General features: G+C 41.7%; 1 protein-coding gene across 3 annotated transcripts in view; it reads left to right on the top strand.

Moving 5' to 3' along the window:
- The window catches only part of ADGB (androglobin), a 633675-nt gene that overhangs the window by 35934 nt on the left and 576147 nt on the right, over positions 1–21594 (top strand). For all 3 annotated transcript variants that reach the window (XM_033939743.1, XM_033939744.1, XM_033939742.1), the window contains exon 4: positions 4754–4825. In XM_033939743.1, the coding sequence (XP_033795634.1) occupies positions 4754–4825 (72 nt within the window). The remainder of the gene's footprint in view (positions 1–4753; positions 4826–21594) is intronic.

Below are 21594 nucleotides of genomic sequence, written 5' to 3'. Positions count from 1 at the left end.
AAAACTGGCCTAAATGGCTACTTGGAAGATCAAAAAGCCTGATCATCCAAGTACCCATAATCAAAGCTGGTTTTAGATGTATCTAAAACCAGCTTAGGCCTTTCCCCTGCCTCTAAACGCACAGAGAGAAAAGAGGTGTTTTTAGAGGAGGGGAAAGAGCGGACGGTGGGCAGGAGATGGGCCGACCTAGACCTAGGCATGCAGCAAGTATAACCAAAACATTTGACAGGTTACCTAGTCAGCACTTATACGTTTTGACTTAGACCAAGTCAAAACAGGTATAAATGCCAAAGAAGGGGCCGCTGAGCTGATCGTGGCTGCTGCGATCAGCTCAGCGGCCCCAGCAACCTGCAGCAGGAGAGATGGCTCATCACCCCTGCCGCGATCCACCCTTCCCCCCCTCCCCGACAACAATCAGGGCAAGAGGGAGCCCAAGCCCTCTTGCCCCGGCGGCACCCCGACTCCCCGATTATGATCGGGGCAGGAGGGAGCCCAAGCCCTCCTGGCCTCTCGCCCCCACCCCTTACAAGATCGGGCAGGAACCCCTCCTGCCCAGACGGACCCCCTGCCCCCCACCTCCCACTACAATATGGGCAGGAGGGATCCCAGGCCCTCCTGCCCTCGACACAACCCCCCCAGCGACCGCCCCCCCGAAACCCCAAACACCCCCCTGCCGACCCACGACCCCCCTGCTGATTCTACTGTATACTATTTAAATCTATAAACGGAGACAGCCCAACTTACCTGAACACTGCCTCATCCAAACTACCTCAACCAGACATAGAAAAACACACACCCCATTCACACACCCTCCAATCAAAGAAGTTAAACGGAAAAAACTATACGATGACCTCCTAGCCACCCAAGCAGCAAAACTAGATAACCAAATCTCCAATCTACTGATAACCCCAGACTACAAGATGTTCAGAAAAGAAATAAAAACTATACTTTTCAACAAATCCCTGAAAAAGTCTTAACACCACGAATACCTTCCTTCTTCCCATCTTCTTCCTGACTCACTGATACTACCAGATCTACTCTTTACCTTTACTAGAAATGACCAATGATCTTCTTTTGTAACTCACCATCTATAACTCTTTGGTAATCCGCCTTGAACCACAAGGTAATGGCGGAATAGAAATCTCTAATGTAATGTAATGTAAGTTCAGATACACAGTTAAATATATTTTGTCCCATTGTAGTGCCACACATCGGTACTAGTTCCAATAATTTCTCAAACATGTTGAAATTCATGTCGTAAGCATAAAAAAACACAGCTAATTGAGCTACGCCTCCAATGTCCATTCTCTCGTCACAAGCAATGGAAAAATCTTCGAAACTAGATGATTTTGCTTTGATCTGATCACTTAAATTGCCGGCCAAATGAGTAATTCTTTCTGCAACTGTATTTCAAGACAAAGAGATTGTTTGAAAAACCTTCACACTTCTAGGACAAACAATTTCTGCAGCTTTAATTAGACATTCCTTGATGAAATCACCTTTGGTAAAAGGTTTCGAGTGTTTAGCTATCAACTCTGACAAGGTGTAGCTTGCATACATCTCCGCTTCACTTTCTTGTGATACTTTAGTAAACATGAACTCTTTCAACTTTTCTTGTCTCATTAATCCTTCGTAATTGTTATATAACTTTGGCACACTAATATCATTATTCTTGTACAATCCCTCTGGAGGCTGAACTCTCGGGTTGTGCATCTATTCCAGCCTTGGCTGCAGAACTTAGAAATAAAACCAACCCCCCTCTGCATGCCACCTGTGCGGACACTTCCCTTGAAGTTCAGTTTGTTTCTGCAACCTTGCTGAAAACTTCTAGTTTCTTCTGCTCGTGATTTTTTTTCTCAATTACTAGTCTTTTAATTTCTTCAGTGCCACGGATATTGCTCAAGTGCTGTGGATTCACTCTGAGAGTGTTCCTTTAACGGGAGATCGCAGACTTTTCCTTAAAGGTTGTCTGCTTCTGGAGTGTGCTCTGTAAGCTTAAACTGCAGTAAGCCCTCTAGATAGCCTGCAGATTGGACCAGGTCTCTGGGATTGGGAGCCATCTCTCCCCCTGGTTCATCCACAAAGGGTTAGAGTGCAGGCTGCTGTGATTCCATGGAGGTACGCCAGGATCGGAACCAGACCGCGTGTCTTCCTTAATTCCCTCTGAGGTGTCCTGGTGGTCATGATCTGTGGTGACAGGGAAGGTGAAGTGGTCAGAAAATCTGAAAAATCCAGTTTAATCAGCTCCTGAGGTTCTGAACTCCCTATACTTGCACTGTGTATTGCTGGCTGCCACTGAAATGCATTGCAGCACATGTATCAGAGCTGTCTGTGAGTCACAAAGTTTGCTGATTTTAGGGGGTGCTCAAATTGGAGTTTTGGGGGTTTCCCTGCATGTAAAATCCTAAAATCATCGTTTGTCGCGTTTTCCTTCATTTTTAATGGCCGTATTTCAGTCAAAATCGGCACCCGTGGTGGCCATCCTGGATTTTCTTCAAACTTTTTAAAACTATATATTTTTTGCTTCGTTTTTGCTCCAAACTTCACAGATGGCCATCTCAAGACAGGATGGCATGGATTCATGCCTTAGATGCGGCGGATGGCAGCCGGTTTCGCAGCTGTGTATCCCGTGCGTCGTGGGATGCAAGAGGGGGTAAGATGTGTGCGGACAAAAAAACTCAGCCTGTGCGCGAAAACACCGTTACGGTGGAGTATCCAAGTCATCGTCTTACTATTGCTGTTTTTGCGCACAGGCTGAGTTTTTTTGTCTGCGGTTTTATCTGGTACCTTATCCACCTGGGACCCCAATGAAGGCGTGTTTACCGAAACACGGACCGTGTCGGGTCCTTTGGTTTGATTCAAGGTGGTAACATTAACCGCATTCACGATTTTGGTTTAATAAATTTAGCCTGCTCCTTTGTACAGCTGTCTGCAGTTTTATAAATTATTTGGACACCATAAAATATAAATCACATTCGTGGATTGGCAAGTGGTGTGTTTCAGGTAATATGTTATTCCTGAACTTTGATTTTGAAATAATGCGCACTCTACTATTATTTCACAAAAAGAACACTGCCCACAAGATTGATGTCTCCCTGATGTTAAATTAGTGGACCTCAAAATCTCTTCTTTAGAAGTTTGACATAAAATATCTTCTGAGTTACTGTTTCTTAAAAAAGACATTATGAAATGCTTACCGGTAGTCTCAAAACATGGTAAGTTTCAATAAAGTGAAATGTTTCCTGAAAATCTTGGTGATCACCCCAGAATGTTTCAAGTTTTAAGGTAATTTGATATGTCACCTATCGTAATACTAAGCAAGTATACAAAATATTTAAAATCAGGGGATACACATCAAAAATTATATGATAACAAGACAAAGACAAAACGGACCAACATGGCACAGAAGGACTAGGGGTGACCTACAATAAAGTTTTGTTTGTTTTGGAAGTTTAAGATTGAATGAATTTTTCTATACATGTTGAGTTTTTTTTACAGACCTATGATAATATGAGCTCTAATGGATTTCTTATAAATCAAAGAGCCTAATATAGGGGTCCTTATCATAAGGCGCGCTAGCCGTTTTAGTGCATGCTAATCGCTAACACGTCCCCCTTAGTAAAAGAGGGGGATATTGAGGTCTGTTTTTCTCCACTTATTATTATAATTTTTTGTGTCTTCATTGTTTGTTCTGGTTGGTGGCTTGGATGCAAGAATATCTCAAATAACAGTATATTATAGGTTTTGAGTAGTAATATTTGGTTATCCAAAAACGTCTGTGTCCAGATCTATTTAGTGGCATGGCAAGATAGCACATAACAGTGCATGATAATATGTGTTAGGTATGACATGATATGGAATGTACGTCAGGGTAGTTTCAGTGATGGTTGAACTTGTGTAGACAGTAGTATTTAGACTGGAGCTATTTCTTAGAAGGTTAGAGGAAGAAGTGAGCTCTTATTGCCTTCCTGAAGTTCAGTAGTCCTTCTAGGGATCTGGTGTGACGTGGCAGTTGGTTCCAGAGGCGGGTTAGGTAGTGCAAGTAGGATCTTTTCCAGACATTCTCAAGGCAGAGGGAGCGTCCTGAAGATGTGAGTACTTTTCTTTTCTTCCTGCGAGTGAAGTTGCCAGTTTGGGGTGTAAAATGATAGTTTGGAGGCCATATAGGTTGGTACCATATTGTGGAAGACTTTGTAGGCCTTTACCAGGCCCCTGAATACATATCATTTTTGATAGGTAGCCAGTGAGCAGCGCGCAGTGCTGGGGCAATCGGGTCATGTATGTGCATGTTTTTAAGGAGGCAGATGGCGGCGTTTTGTACTCATTGTAGTCGGAGATTTTTTGAAGTGAGACTGTTTAGTAATGTTTTGCAATATACCTGAAAAAAGTCTTCTCTTCTTTTTATCTCTCTAGCCATTTTTTCCTCTGCCTACACTTTCACCATTGAAAGTACTATATGTATGTATTTTCAGAATATAGCTGGATAACAGTCAATTACATGTGCAACTGGCCAGAACTTTGACATTTACATGTGTTTGTGCTGACATTGCCTAGCTTTAGAATTGCTCTTACAATGCTTTAATTATTGGCTCCAGAGGAGCTAAAATGGCTCATTCCATACTCTATTTATGTAAATCTTTGTTGTACAGAGTTGAATATAACTTGAGGTAGCTTTTTCCTTTCAATAATGTTGCAAACTCAAATCTCTTGAAAATTGCTTGAATATCAGCTTTAAACATTTTTTTTCTTTCAGACTCCTGTGGTAGTGAAAGACGACACCTCTTTTGACCTTATATCAGCAAACAAACATTTATTTTCTTCTGAGGTATGTAAAAAAAAAAGTGTCTTGAACTAGGAAGAACAGATCGTAAACGCCCATTGCAAACCCCCCCCCCCCACCACCACCACCAAAACCAAGCTCTTTTTTAATCCATTTTCCCAGATAATTAGCTGGCTAAAATCTAGCCCAAAATATATGCAAGTTTCCATAGTGCATATAGGGCTCCTTTTACTAAGTTGTGCTAATGGTTTTAGCGCGCACTTAGCGCATGCTGCATTGCCGCACGTGCTAGATGCTAACACCAGCATTGAGCTGGTGTTAGTTCTTGGCGCGTATCACGGGGTTAGTGCGTGCGGCAATGCAGCGCATGCTAAAAATGCTAGCGCACCTTAGTAAAAGGAGCCCATAGTAGTACTGAATTGAAAGGAAGTGTTCCCAGTGGCATGTTTTTGGGAAAATACTGCACAGAGATTGTAAAATTTTATAGACTGAAATTTCAAAGGAAGCTATCTGGTCAGTATTCAACCAGTAGTGGTCAACATTTTTTTATGCACTGTCTTGGCTAAACTAGACCTGGATATTCAATGCTGGGCCATGCCAAGGCAGCAGCATTGAATATCTGAGTCTAACCATAAGAACATAAGAATAGCCTTACTGGGTCAGACCAGTGGTCCATCAAGCCCAGTAGCCTGTTCTCACGGTGGCCAATCAGGTCACTAGTACCTGGCCAAAACCCAAGGAGTAGCAATATTCCATGCTATCGATCCAGAGCAAGCAGTGGCTTCCCCCATGTCTTTCTCAGTAACAGACTATAATAATAATAATAATAATTTAAAAATTTATTTTCTTGTATATCGCCCAACCAGTAGTTCTGGGCGGTTCACAACAGGAGAATACTGAGACATTTCAGCACATGGTAGTTCCATAGAACAAACTATCTATGTACAATCTAAAATTATATAATAAAAGTAATACAATTGTTAAAAACATTCAAGTACAATGTTAAAAATTATTAAAAAATTAAAAACATGCTATGACAATAAGAATAAAAACAAAAGACCTCATTTAAATATATCAAAATTAATATTCTTCTTTGTCAAATAAATAGGTCTTTAATGATTTCCTAAATGTGAAATAAGAATTAGATTGAACAATCATCGGACTTAGACAGGAGTTCATCTTCCCAGCTTGATACTCCAAAGTCCTGTCTAAAAAGGTCTTAAAACGACAGGCCTTTGGAGTAGGGAAGATGAACTTTCCAGAATTTCTAGTTCCTTTTGTTGAATAAGAAAGTTTCAGATAGGGGAACAAATATGAAGGAGATAATCTAAAAAGCACCTTATAACAAATGCATCTGAACTTAAAAAGCACTCTGGCCCCAAAAGGCAACCAATGCAACTTGGTATAAAAAGGGCTAACATGATCATACTTTTTAAGATTAAAAACCAGGCGAACTGCAGCATTTTGCACCAACCGAAGTCTTAATGTAATCTTTTTAGGTAATCCCAAATAAATTATATTACATAAGAACATAAGAAGTTGCCTCCGCTGAGGAAGACCATAGGTCCATCCTGCCCAGCGGTCCGCTCCCGCGGCGGCCCATCAGGCCCATTGCCTGAGTAGTGGCCTATACCTATCTATACCCTTCAATCCCTTTTTCTTCTAGGAATCTATTACAATAGTCTAAAGTTGATAATACAATAGATTGAACCAGTAACCAAAAAGATTCGCTGTCAAAAAACTTTTTAATGGTTCTTTTTTTTTTTTAATAAATCTTTATTCATTTTACGTCTTACAACAAGTGTAACAATAAATAACAGTTAAATTGAATTGAACACAACACTTGAATCTCTATCATATTCAACATTAAACATTAAAATTTTTAACCCATTCCCTCCCAATCCAACCATAACCTATGCATTCACAAAGCTCATATACAAAATTCTTTATTATTGATCTAAATATTTAATAAAATTATAAAATCCCTCCCCCATCCCTTCCTTCTTATTGCATTTATAATGGAAAAATGGTATTTATTCATTACAATATCTTGTCAATGGCCCCCAGATTTTATTAAAATTATTATAGTTCCCTCTTTGTATAGCAATTGCTCTTTCCATTTTATAGATGTGACATAATTAATTCCACCAGAAGCAATAATTGAGTCTATTCCAATTCTTCCAATTAAGTGTGATTTGTTGGATGGCAACTCCTATCATGATCAATAAAAGCTTATTATTGTTAGACGAAATTTGACTCTGTGTCCTCATTGATATTCCGAATAGAATTGTATCATAAGATAATGCCACATGGCTTTCCAATAAACAATTTATTTGACCCCAAATAGATTTCCAAAAGGCTAAAATAAAGGGACAATAAAATAATAAATGATCTAGAGTCCCTACTTCGAGATTACAATGCCAGCATCTATTAGACTTAGAGCTATTCAACTTTTTAATCTAACTGGGGTCCAAAAAGCTCTATGTAAGAGAAAAAAAATCAAGTTTGTCTCATAGATTCGGAGACTGTAGATCTCATTCTCCAAGACCAAATCCATGGCCATTGAGACGCAGTAATCTGATGCTTAATCTCAATGCTCCAAATATCTCTAAGACCATTTTTAGGCTTCTTTTTAACTAATCCACTTATCAATTTATACCACTTTGCGGCCTGGTGTCCCAGAAATTCCACCTGAAAGCATAAGAACTCCAATTATAATGATTGTTAAGGGTTTTCCATTCAGGGAACCCCGCCTGAATGGCCTACTTCAATTGCAACCATCTAAAACTTTGCGATTTATTAAGGCCATATTTATATTGCAATTGTGAAAATTCAAGCAGTTTACCATTTGAAATAACATCTTCCAATATACTTATCCCTGCTATCATCCAATGCTTCCAGATGACCTTAAATCCTCCAATTTGAATCCTTGAGTTTAGCCATATAGTCTGATTTGTTGACTTTTGTATTGGATCAGATATTAAATTATTAATATATCGTAATGTTTTCCAAGTATCCATTAATATTCTGTTTTCTTTATACAATCTAGGCATTTTAATACTAAGAACATGACATAATCGTAGAGGAAACATGAGTCGCCATTCCAACCATAACCAGTCTGAGGTATTATCTATGAGTTCTGGGAGGACCCAATACATACCCTAGCACAAAATATAGGCTTATTGATACCTATAAAAATTTGGAAAATTTACCCCACCCTCTTTAATTGATTTTTGTAAAGATATTAGGGTGATTCTAGGAGTTTTACCTAGCCAAACAAATTTGGTAAGAATACTGTTTAACTTTTTATAAATGGACGCTCTAAAAAAAGCTGGTAACATACTCATTTGATAACAAACCACAGGCAATATCATCATATTCCCAATCTGAATAAGGAATACCCTATATTTCCTTTACTTGTTGGATAGCTAATAACAAGGGTTCTAATACAATATCAAACAACAAAGGAGACAGGGGACAACCTTGTCTAACTCCCCTCTGCATATTAAAACGTTCAGAAAAATTATTATTTATATATAATCTAGCTGCAGGGGAGCTATACAATGTTTGAATCATTCGTATAAATCCTGACCCCATTCCAAACCATTCCATAGATTGATACATGAAGGTCCATTCTACCCGATCAAAGGCCTTTTCTGCATCCAAGGACACAGAAAAAGCCAGATCTTTCATGGCTTTTGTTAAGTTCAACATATGAAGAGCCAATCTGGTGTTATTAGATGAATGTCTCTTAGCAACAAACCCAGTTTGGTGCATATCAATAATGAAAGGGAGAGCCTTGGCTAAGCGTAAAGCTAATATCTTAGCTATTTTTAATGGTTCTTAATTTCCATAAAAGCGCATAACTTTTTTTAATTAATAAATCTGTATGTTTCCTAAAAGTTAATGTGCGATCCAAAGTAACCCCCAGAATTTTCAAATTAGACACTATCTCGAAATTTTGGCCCTTCAATTGGATACTTTTTTCTTGAATTTTCTCATTAGAGCTTGCCAAAAAAAACCTTGTTTTTTCAGGATTAAGCTTCAACCTAACCTGTAGCATCCATAATTCTACCTTTTCTAAGATTATAGAAATTTGAGTAATCAATTCATTTGAGATGTTCTTACAAGGTAGCAATATAGAGATGTCATCTGCATAAATTACTTTATCCCAGGACAAGCAGGCAGCATATTCTTGACTGATGGGTGACGACGGAGCCCCGGTACGGACAATTTCAGAGTGATTGCACTCTAAGAACTTGGAAAGTTCTGGCATGCCGCACCGCGCACGCGTGAGTGCCTTCCCGCCCGACAGAGGCGCGCGGTCCCCAGTTTCTTAGTTTCCGCGGAGCTAAGAAGACGCGTTTTTTCAACAGCTGTTGAAAATTTTTTGACTTGCCTTCCCGCTTGCGTAAACCTTTTTGGCTTTTTGCCTCTTTCCTTTTTCTTTAATTTTTGTAAAAAAAAAAAACAAAAAACTTTTCTTTTTTTAGTCAAATTTGGCTTTTCCCCTGCGGGGCCTTCTGCCACCATCGAGGCCTCGGCCTTCGATTTGGCTGAAGCCGTCTTCACGTTCATGCCCCCTCAGCCAGGGTTTAAAAAGTGCCAGCGGTGTGCTCGGCCTATATCTCTCACGGACCCACACAACTGGTGCCTACAGTGTTTGGGTCCTGAGCATCAGGCCTCCACCTGCACCCGCTGTGCCACACTTAAAAAACGAACCTTAAAAAATCGCCAAATACAACAGCGATTACTGTTCGGTGCCGAAATGTCCGATCCCGTTCCATCGACTCCGACTTCGGCACCAGTTCAGTCGGCACCCTCTTCTTCGACGCCGCGCAACACCGCACCGGCGTCCCAGCATTCAGGTAAGCCGGCTAAGAAGCCTTCCCCGCTGGAACGTCCTCCGGTCTCGAGTGCAGTGAGTCCAATCCTGCCGACTGTGAGGCGCCAGCGGAAGCGCTCCGCCCCTATCGAGGTGAGTCCCTCGACATCGGGCTCCTCATCTCCGGGGCGTCGAGCGGCACCGCAGGTACCGCAGAAGAAAAAGGCGGTACCGGTGCCATCCCTTGATGACCGTATTGCGGCCATTCTCCAGGTGCAGCTCAAGGAGCAATTACAACAGCTCCTTCCAGCTATCCTGGCACCGAACCTTCCGGTGCCGGTCCGCACTGAGCCGGTGCCGATAGTGGAACAACCTGTGCTGTCTGTATCCACTCCTTCGGTACCGCTTCACTCGACCTCATCGGTATCGATGCCAGTCCTCGCACCGGAGCCGAGAGCTCAACATCAGTCGGTGCAGACTTCGGCACCGGTGCCACCGATTACATCGCCTGGCTCGGTATCGATGAGGTCGGGTAAGTCGGTGCGCAAAACCTGACATGTAGAACCATCTACTCCAGAGTCTCGGGACCGTTCTTCCCATGTCAGGGATCCTGATCTGTGGGGAGATTCAGAGGAACCCTTTCTCTCTGAAGGGGAATGTTCCTCAGATGAGGAGGATTCAGCTGTACATGACCCATCCTCTAGGCATGACACTTCATCTTTCTCGAGTTTTTTGAAAGATATGTGTGACTCGTTGTCTATTCCTTTGGAGGCTGAGTCCAAAAAGTCTAAAGCTTTTTTGGATGCCCTTGACTTTGACCAACCTCCAAAGGAATTTTTGAAGCTCCCTCTTCACGACATCTTGAGGGAGACTTTCTACAAGAATTTGGAGACTCCCTTAACGGTTCCAGGGGCCCCACATAAATTAGACTCTTTATACAAAGTAATTCCCATTCCTGGGTTCGACAAACCTCAACTTCCACACGAATCTTTACTTGTCGAATCCACCCTTAAAAAATCTTCAGGAGCCAGTGTATATGCTTCTGTACCTCCTGGCAGAGAGGGTAAAGCCATGGATAAATTTGGTAAGAGGCTCTACCAAAATGCAATGTTGGCAAATAGAGCTGGTAATTATGCTTTTCATTTTTCTTTCTACCTTAAACATCTCCTTACCACCATGGCTTCATTTGAGAAGTACCTTCCCCAACGGAAACAACAATCCTTTCACCATTGCTTGTCGTCTCTATTTCAACTGCGTAAGTTCATGGTTAGGTCCATTTACGACACCTTCGAACTTACATCCAGAGCGACAGCAATGTCTGTGGCAATGCGTCGCCTGGCCTGGCTTCGGGTATCTGAGCTTGATGTTAATCACCAAGATCGGTTAGCCAACGCCCCGTGCCTAGGGGATGAGCTTTTTGGGGAATCCATGGACTCGACTACTCAAAAGCTCTCTGCTCATGAGACACGCTGGGATACCCTGCTTAAAAATAAGAAAAAGCCTCCCCCAACAAGGCCTTTTAGACAACAGTCAGCCTATCAACGCCGCTTCACAGCTCGCCCATTGCCAGCAACAGCTCAGCAACCCAGGCGTCAGCGGCAGCAACAACGTCAGCCTCCCAGACAACAGCAGCAACAGCAGCCTGTGAAGCCACCTCCACAGCAGAAGACACAGCCCTTTTGACTTACTTCTCCAAAGTATAGCCAGTATTCCTATATCTGCTCTCCTGCCTCAACCTATAGGAGGTCGTCTTTCTCTGTTCCTCAGCCGGTGGGAAGTTATCACTTCGGACCAATGGGTCCTCAACATCATCCGCCACGGCTACTCTCTCAACTTTCAGACTCTTCCGCCCCAAAACCTGCCAAAAGAGTCTGCTTTGAACAGTCCTCAATCTGCCCTCCTTATTCAGGAAGTCCAATCCCTCCTCCTTCTGAACGCTATAGAAGAAGTTCCTCTAGATCAAAAGGGGCAGGGATTCTACTCCCGTTATTTTCTAGTACCCAAAAAACCAGGAGATCTCAGACCAATTCTGGATCTTCGCGATCTCAACAAACATCTGGTAAAGGAAAAATTCAAGATGCTTTCCTTAGCCATTCTTTATCCTCTTCTCAATCAAGACGACTGGCTATGCTCCCTCGATCTCAAAGAGGCATACACTCACATACCGATCAATATAACCTCCAGACAGTATCTCCGCTTCATGATCAATCATTGTCATTACCAATACAAGGTGCTGCCCTTCGGTCTTGCCTCCTCTCCAAGGGTGTTCACCAAATGTCTTATTGTGGTAGCTGCATTTCTACGCTCTCACCACCTTCAGGTATTCCCTTACCTGGACGACTGGTTAATCAAGGCCACATCCGCTCAAGCAGTTCTCCTGGCCACCAACCAAACTATCCTGTTTCTACGAATACTGGGATTCGAGATCAATCTACCCAAATCTCATCTCATCCCCACTCAGAGACTTCAATTCATTGGAGCGATGCTGGACACACTCCTCATGAGAGCATTCCTACCATCCAATCGTCTTCAGACCCTTCAGTCTCTATGTCAGCAGGTGCTTCCACAACATTCCATCTCGGCCAAACAAATGATGATACTCTTGGGTCACATGGCATCCACAGTCCATGTCACACCCCTCGCTCGTCTTCACCTGCGCACTCCTCAATGGACCCTTGCTACTCAGTGGTCCCAAGCGACGGATCCTTGCTCACGACACATATCTGTGACATCATCTCTTCGTCAGTCTCTACAATGGTGGTTGGTATCCTCAAATCTATCCAGAGGTCTTCTGTTCCATCTACCTCCTCATCAACTAGTCATCACCACCGACGCCTCTCCTTATGCATGGGGAGCTCATTTGAACGAGTTCCAGACTCAAGGACTTTGGACAGCCCAGGAAAAGAAGCATCACATCAATTTCCTGGAACTTAGAGCGATGTTTTATGCCCTCAAGGCCTTCCAACATCTTCTCTTTCCTCAGGTCCTGCTGTGCACAGACAATCAAGTGGCCATGTACTACATCAACAAACAAGGTGGGACAGGCTCTCGCCTCTTATGCCAGGAAGCCCAGAAGATCTGGACTTGGGCCATAGATCACCATCTCTTCCTGAAAGCTATCTACATTCAGGGAGAACAGAATTCCTTAGCGGACAAGCTCAGCAGAATTCTCCAGCCTCACGAGTGGACACTCGATCCTGTAACTCTACAATCTATCTTCGCTCACTGGGGCACTCCTCAGATAGACCTCTTTGCAGCTCCTCACAATCACCAGCTGCCCCTTTTCTGCTCCAGACTCTACTCTCCTCACCGTCTGGCAGCGGATGCATTTCTCCTCGATTGGTCCAATCTGTTCCTGTACGCTTTCCCTCCTCTGCCTCTCATGTTGAGAACCTTGTTCAAGCTCAAGAGGGAACGAGCCACCATGATTCTGATTGCTCTGAGGTGGCCCAGGCAACATTGGTTCTCCCTTCTACTTCAACTCAGTTCCAGGGAACCTTTTCTTCTTCCTCTGTTTCCTTCTCTGCTTACACAGCATCAGGAGACCCTTTTACATCCCAACCTCCAGTCTCTGCACCTGACAGCTTGGTATCTTTCGGGCTGACATCTCATGATACTCTTTTGTCTCAGCCTGTTCGTTCCATTCTAGATGCCTCCAGGAAACCAGCCACTCTGCAATGTTACCATCAGAAGTGGACGAGATTTTCTTCCTGGTGTCTTCTTCATCATCTTGATCCCACTTCCCTGGCAGTGGAGACGTTGTTGGATTATTTGCTTTCCTTGTCTGACTCTGGCCTTAAGTCTTCTTCCATCAGAGTCCACCTCAGTGCCATTGCTGCTTTTCATGAGCCGGTCCATGGAAAACTTCTCTCAGCTCATCCCCTGGTGTCCAGGTTCATGCGGGGTCTTTTCAATGTGAAACCACCTCTTAAAGCCCCTCCTGTTATCTGGGATCTCAATGTGGTTCTTTCCGCCTTAATGAAGCCTCCATTTGAACCTTTGGCTACCTCTCCTTTCAAGTTTCTCACTTGGAAGGTACTTTTCCTTATTGCTCTTACCTCTGCTAGGAGAGTCAGTGAGCTTCATGCACTGGTTGCAGATCCACCTTTTACGGTCTTTCACCATGACAAGGTGGTTCTGCGTACACATCCAAAGTTTCTCCCTAAGGTTGTCTCTGAATTCCATCTCAACCAATCCATTGTTCTGCCTGTTTTCTTTCCAAAACCTCATTCTCATTCTGGGGAACAAGCTCTGCATACTTTGGATTGTAAAAGGGCTCTAGCTTACTATCTAGAGCGTACGAAACCCCACAGATCAGTTCCCCAACTCTTTCTGTCCTTTGATCCGAATAAATTGGGACGTCCTGTTTCTAAACGTACGTTGTCTAATTGGCTGGCAGCGTGCATTTCATTCTGTTATGCTCAGACCGGACTGACACTGGAAGGTTCTGTCACGGCCCATAGAGTCCGAGCAATGGCAGCATCTGTAGCTTTCCTCCGTTCCACTCCTATTGAGGAAATCTGCAAGGCTGCTACTTGGTCCTCAGTTCATACTTTTACATCTCATTATTGTCTGGATGCATTCTCCAGACGGGATGGACACTTCGGCCAATCTGTTTTGCAAAATTTGTTTTCCTAATGGCCAACCTTCCCTCCATCCCTCTTTTTGTTAGCTTGGAGGTCACCCATCAGTCAAGAATATGCTGCCTGCTTGTCCTGGGATAAAGCACAGTTACTTACCGTAACAGGTGTTATCCAGGGACAGCAGGCAGATATTCTTGCGTCCCACCCACCTCCCCGGGTTGGCTTCTTAGCTGGCTTATCATAACTGGGGACCGCGCGCCTCTGTCGGGCGGGAAGGCACTCGCGCGTGCGCGGTGCGGCATGCCAGAACTTTCCAAGTTCTTAGAGTGCAATCACTCTGAAATTGTCCGTACCGGGGCTCCGTCGGTGCCGTCACCCATCAGTCAAGAATATCTGCCTGCTGTCCCTGGATAACACCTGTTACGGTAAGTAACTGTGCTTTACTTCTAAACTTTGGAGTAAATGCGCCAGGGTCACTAAATGGACATTAAACAACGTCCTCCACATGAGTTCCTCCAAGAGGGAGAATATTTCTCATCAGTAAACACTTTATATGTTATAAGAACCCTCTGAACCAATTTTATACCTTACCACTGATCCCGATTGAGTCCAAGCAGTTTAACAGTAGATCATGATCCATTAAATCGAAAGCGCTGCTTAGATCCAATTGTAGGATCAGGGCACTTGTACCAGTACTGAACAAAATGGTGAGTTGATTTAATAGTGATTCTGTATTATGTCCAGAATGAAACCCGGATTGATTTTCACGTAGGATATTATATTTCTCTAAATAATTCACCAATTCGGCATTCACCAGTCTCTCCATTAGTTTTTCAAATAATGGGATACTTGCAACTGGCCTATAATTTTTTCGCTAGCAATTGACTCCTTCTGGTTTTTATTATAGGTTAGGGGTGTCCAACCTTTTGGCTTCACTGGGCCGCATTGGCCGAAAAAAATGTTTCTGGGGCTGCACAAACATGCAAATGCTGCAGTAAGACACAGGAGGGAGCCGGTAAGACGGGGCAGCAAAGGAAAAACACTGCATCGCCCTCGATCGGGGCCACACAAAATACTTCACGGGGCCGCATGGGGCCCTCGGGCCACAGGTTGGACACCCCTGCTATAGGGGTTGTTATTAATTTTCCTAGGTTTTTTTCAAATTGTCCGGACTTTAATTGAGAAGTAATCCATTTATAGAGATGAGCTCTAAAGGTAGGCAAGGCATTCACCAATACGTTCCTTGGACATATATCTAAACGATAATATTTTTTTGCATACTTTGAATATAATTTGCTAAAAAGTTCCCAATCTGGGATAGCAAATTTTCCCCACATCATATCTATCCTAATTCCTTCTTGTTGTCCTATCGGATTAATAAAATTGATGACTTGATCATTCTTATTTTGGCTACTAAAAGCAGTTTATAAGCCATCAATTTTATCTTTAAAAAATGTTGCCAAATCATCAGCAGATGGAATATTTTCCTTATTTGGACACTTCTTAGAGTCTGTCTCAAATAGCCCATGAACCAGTTTAAAAAGTTCTCTACTATTTACCTGTACGTCTCTTATCTTTTCCTTATAATATTCACTACGCTTTTCTGTAATCAAATTTTTATATTCTCTAAGTTTCAATCTCCAGTTAGTTCTATCTTCTACTTTACCTGATTTCAACCAAATCTTCTCCATCCATCTGAGTGCCCTTTTTAGTTCTAATAATTCTGCATCGAACCAATTATTGTATATTTTGTCTCGCCTGACTATTTTTTTGTAAGGTGCTATTTCATCTAAAATTTGATTGCTTAAAATTTCCCAATAAGATTAAAAATTTTATTTTTGTCCCTCTATATTTCTCAATTCATAGTGTGACCAGAATTCTACATGGTGTACCTTACCCCTTCCCATAACTTCTATGTTCTTATTCCTAAGCCTTGAATTATTACTTACTTTACCCTGTTTTTTTGCCATTATAAATAGAAATTACATAAACGGTGATCTGACCAAACTGTATCACTCCATGTTACCTCTATGGACTTTTCCTCCAGGAAATTGTCCAAACCTTTCTTAAAACCAGTTACGCTATCCGCTCTTACCACAACCTCTGGCAATGTGTTCCAGAGCTTAACTATTCTTTGAGTGAAAAAAATTTCTTCCTATTGGCTTTAAAAGTATTTCCCTGTAACTTCATAACGTTTCCCCTAGTCTTTGTAAATTTTGATGGAGTGAAAAATCAATCCACTTGTACCTGTTCTACTCCATTTAGGATTTTGTAGACTTCAATCATATCTCTCCTCAGCCTTCTCTTTTCCAGGCTGAAGAGCCCTAACTTTTTTAGTCTTTCCTCATACGAGAGGAGTTCCATCCCCTTTATCATCTTGGTCACTCTTTTTTGAATCTTTTCTAGCGCCAATATATCTTTCTTGAGATAAGGAGACCAGGATTGAATGCAATACTCCAGATAAGGTCGCACCATGGAGGGATACAGGGGCATTATAAGTCTTGTTAACCATCCCTTTTTTAATAATTCCTAGCATCCTGTTTGCTTTTTTGGCCAATGGCACACATTGGGTGGAAGGTTTCATCGTATTGTTCAGATCATTTCATCGTATTGTTTCATCATATTTCATCTTATCGTTTCACTGTATTTCCCAGATTCTTTTCTTGGGTGCTAACCCCCAAGGTGGACCCTAGCATCCGGTAACTGTAATTCGGGTTATTCTTCCCAATGTACTTCATTTTGTATTTGTCCACATTAAATTTCATCTACCACTTGGATGCCCAGTCTTCCAATTTCTTAAGGTCTTCCTGCAGTTTTTCACAATCTGCAGCATTTTAACAACTTTGAACAGTTTAGTGTCATCTGCAAATTTAATCACCTCACTTGTAGTTCCAATTTCCAGATCATTTATAAATAAATTAAATAGCACCGATCCTAGTATAGACCCCTGCGGCACTCTACTGTTTACTTTCCTCCATTGAGAAAAATGACCATTTGACCCTACCCTCTGTTTCTATCCGATAACCAATTCCTAATCCACAATTGAACTTTGCCACCTATCCCATGACTCTTTAATTTTCTCAGAAGCCTCTCATGAGGAACTTTATCAAAAGCTTTCTGAAAATCTAGATACACTACATCAACCGGCTCACCTTTATCCACATGTTTATTCACACCTTCAAAGAAATCAAGCAAATTGCTCCTTGGCTGTTGGGACCTGAGACTTACGCACATCGTGGCCGATATTCAGTCGGGACCTGCATATGTGAATGCACTATTTCTAGTGCGACAGACACTCCATTCTTGAATGTATGAGTAGTCAATCCCAGCTCACAAGAATGCTTGTAGGTAGCTACATTAGCATTCTTTTGTTCTGCCTCACATCCATCTGGGCTGTTTTCAGTTGTTTTTCTACAAGCGAGATGGTAGGAGCTTGCCTTTTCTGCTCATATTTCTTTTTAAATTCATTGGTCTTTTTGCTAACTGTTCTTTCAGGGTTTCCACAGCTGGCATCATGCTTCTTTAGTTTGCGAATTCTGAGGAAGGTTAGACATCTTTTTCATCACCGTCATTTTTCTATCTTATTTCAATCAATTATATTATCTCATCTTGATTACTGTAACGCTATCTACCTTGGCATTACAAAAATTTGTCTTCATAGATTACAATTAATTCAGAATACTGCTGCGAAGCTGATCTTTGGAAAATGTAAATTTGACCATGTGATCCCTTTGCTTCAGAGTCTTCATTGGCTCCCAGTTTATTTTAGAATTCAATTTAAATGTGCTTGTATTTCTTTTAAAATTCTACATGGTATTTTTAATCCTCTTATTCCTTTGTTTTGGAACGTTTACCAATTCTCCTTTGCAAGAGGTATCCAACAATTTAAACTCTCCCTTCCTTCTAAGAAAAGGATTAAAGGAGTCAAGATCTTCAGTCAATCATTGGTCTTTAAATTTTCCCAACTCTGGAATGATCTCCCCTTATTTTTAAGGCATTCCAGTTAGTTTCAATTTTTCCGTAAATCTTTAAAAACTACTCTATTTGCCAAATATTTTGAAAATTAATTCTTTTGAAATTTTGCTATTATCTTCTATTTATCATTTGTAAATCATTCCCTATTTATTTAATTGCTGTAAACCGAGTCGAGCCTTCTCAGAATTATGACTCGATATACAAAGTTAAGCTTTAGTTTAGTTTAGTTTTCTGGGTCTTGCTGCATTTTGTCAGATAGAACTGATGTTTCAGCCATCATGCTGTGGCTTTCTTCAGGGTATGCTGTGAGATTTACAGTTCATATTTTATATAGAGATCTTCAAACCCAATTGATTGGGACTTAAGGTGAATGAGGCAGGAAAGTCTGTTCATCACCAATTTGAATTTTGGTAGGAAAGTCCATTAGTCACCAATTTGAATTTTGATGGGAAAATCAGTTGGTCTCTTTTTTCCCCATAGAATGGAAAAGTCTCTGGTGAGTTTAAAGATGTTCTTTCTATGAAACTGGGTTATATGTTTTCTCAGGGTTTCTGCAGATGGCATCATACTTCTAATCTAATCTAATCTTCCATTTGTGAGTCGCACAAACCTATTCAAGCTCAAGGTGACAGAACAAAGAGGAAGTGGGAATGTAGTAGAGGTGGGCATGGAGAAGCAAGGGAAGGGTGCTATACAGATGCTGAAAGTTAATTGTCAAAGAGGTGGGTCTTCAGGTTTTTCCTGAATGTAGTGTAGTTTGCCTCTTTCCTGATTGCTTCTGGTAGGTCATTCCAGGTTTTTACACCCAGATAAGTTAGCTTAGAGTGGAATATTCGCTTGTAGTGGAGGTATTTTGTGGATGGTAGGTTTAGTTGAATTCTGTTAATGATTCTTCTTGATGTCGACCAAACAGTAATGAATAGTTGGATGAGAAGGGCTGCTGAGTTTCCATACAGAATCTGGTGTAGGATACATGAAGTTTTGAAAATTATTCGGGATGATATTGGGAGCCAGTGTAGTTGTCTGATGGAGGTTGTGATTTAATTATATTTCTTTAATTTGTAGATTAGTCTAACGGCTGTGTTCTAGATAAGCTGCAGTTTGTGAATAAGAGTGGTGTTGATGCCAAGGTAGGTGGAGTTGCAATAGTCCAGTTGAGGTAAGACAATCATCTGAACGATCAGAGCAAAGTGATAGAACTTAACGACATGGAACCGGCAATCTAGAGGGGGATTTCCTTGAAACAGCCTGTGGAGAAACATAGTCCTATGTCGGAATATTTACCCCTAGCCGTGTTTATGAGATGAGTATTTATTTATTTAAAACTAAAAAAATCTAAATACACTATTAAGCACTAGCACTTTAAAAGGAAAAAAGAATATTAGACCGATGAAGAGGTTGGTATTGCTAATCTGTGTGTGGAGTTTGCTATACACACAGTTATAGGTCTAAAAATAGTTTATTTAAGGTAGTTGTCTATATGATTATCCATTGTGAGAGTGTCATCTAAGATGTAGCCAAGTACCTTGGTGGATTTTTCCATTGTGAGAGTGATGCCTGATGAAAGAGTGAGGTTAGATATGACGTTCTGTTGTGCAGTGTGGAAACCAATGGCTTTGGTCTTGGTAGTGTTCAGTTTGGATTTTATCTATATTGTTTGAGATTTTTTCGGCAATATTAGATATTTATTGGTTATGTGGATGAGGAGGAGGATGTCGTCGGCATAGGAAAGTTCAGTTTTGTCTTCTATTTTGATGTGTCTCAGCGAGCTCATGAATACATTGAATAGGATTGGGGATAATGGGGAGCCTTGTGGAACGTTATAGAATGCCTTCCAAGGGTTGGAGTATACTTCTTGCTTTTTGTAGGAAGTCAGCGAAGCATTTCAGTACAGGCCCTGTTATTCCAATTTCCGAGAGTTTGGTTAGGAGTAGTTGGTGGTCCACTGAGTCAAAGGCTGCAGAGATATCAAATTGGAGTAATATTGCCTGATGACCCGAGCTTAGCAACTGTTTGATTTTAGTGATTATAGTGATGATGAGGAGCTCGGTGCTGTGCTTTTTTTAGAAGCTGTATTGAGATGTATGAAGGCAGGAGTGTTGCTCTATGCATGAGGCTAGCTGCTTGCTGACATGTGACTCAAGGATTTAAGTGAGGATCGGAATGCCAGCAATCGGTCTGTAGTTAGATGCTGTGGAAGGTCTGCTTGGGCTGCTTTCGGTATAGGGATTAAGGCTATTTTACCCATTTATTTGGGTAGGTGCCCTTGGTTCAGGGAACTATTTAGCAGGTTGGTGAGCCAGTTAATGATATGATGCGGAGCTGCTGAAAGAAGGTATGGAGGACAGTTGTCTAGGGGGCTGCTTCGTAAGGCTTGCTTTGATATTAGTTTATTGGTATCGGGGATGGAAAAGTTAGTGAATGAAATCCAGATTTGGTCTGCTTTTATGGGTTCAGTGTATTCCGTAGAGTTGTGTTGGGAAGTGTTTGGAGTGGCTGTCTTTGCAACTTCTGATTGGACCAATTTGATTTTGTTGAGGAAGAAATCTGCTAGTTCTTGGGCTGAAATTTTATTAGAGTGGGTTGCAGATTCTTGGTACCAGGTGAAACAGTTTTTTTGCTATCGGTTGTGTTGCTTCCTAGTTTACTGGCGTAGTAGTTTTTCTTGGTTTTGGATATATTGTCCTTTTATTTATTTATGGTTGCTCTCCATTGTGTTCTGTGTTCTGGTGTCTTGTTTTTCTTCCATTTCCTCTCTAGACATCTACATAGTTGTTTGTCTAGTCTTAAGGACTCCGTAAACCAGGGTGAAGTTCGATTTGATTTTACTGTGCACGGGTGGAGGGGGGGTTATGGTATCTAGGGTTTGGGTTATGATTTTGTTCCAGTTGGTTATCATTGAGCTGGTGTTATTCGTGGGGGGAGGGAGAGATTTTGATACCATGTTCCAGAAGAAATCAGGTCTTGTTTTCCTGCGGACTAGTCTTGTGTCTTTGGTAACTTTGAATTTCAGGTCTATGTCAGTTAAGTTTAAGCAGAATTCTAGTGATCTGTCCATGGGAGAGGGGACCATTTGGCCCTATTGACTAGGTTTAGGGGGGAGGATGCAAACAGGTCTTTTTCATGGGTGGGGCCTAATGGTATGATTGTGATTTGGCAGTCCTCAAGTAGAGTCTTGAGTTTAGTGACTTCTTTATTTTCTGCAGATTCAAGGGGTAGGTTGATATCACCGAGTATGATTAGTTTGTCATTTTGGCAAGTGAGGTTTGTTATTATTTCCATCGTTTTTGTGATGGAGTCTGAATTAGTGCTAGGGGTTCTGTAGAGTAGAAGAATTCCCACGTTCTTGTGTGCGGGGTTGTGATTGCTTTCGAGCTTGAAGGTGATGTATTCTAGGTCGGGTTGGGAGCTTGAGACTGTCTCAGCGATGG

Source organism: Geotrypetes seraphini, chromosome 3 (genome assembly GCF_902459505.1).
Source record: "Geotrypetes seraphini chromosome 3, aGeoSer1.1, whole genome shotgun sequence".
Taxonomy (NCBI): Eukaryota; Metazoa; Chordata; class Amphibia; order Gymnophiona; family Dermophiidae; genus Geotrypetes; species Geotrypetes seraphini.
The sequence above is the reverse complement of the archived record's forward strand: the minus strand, read 5'-3'. Positions and strand labels throughout refer to the sequence as shown.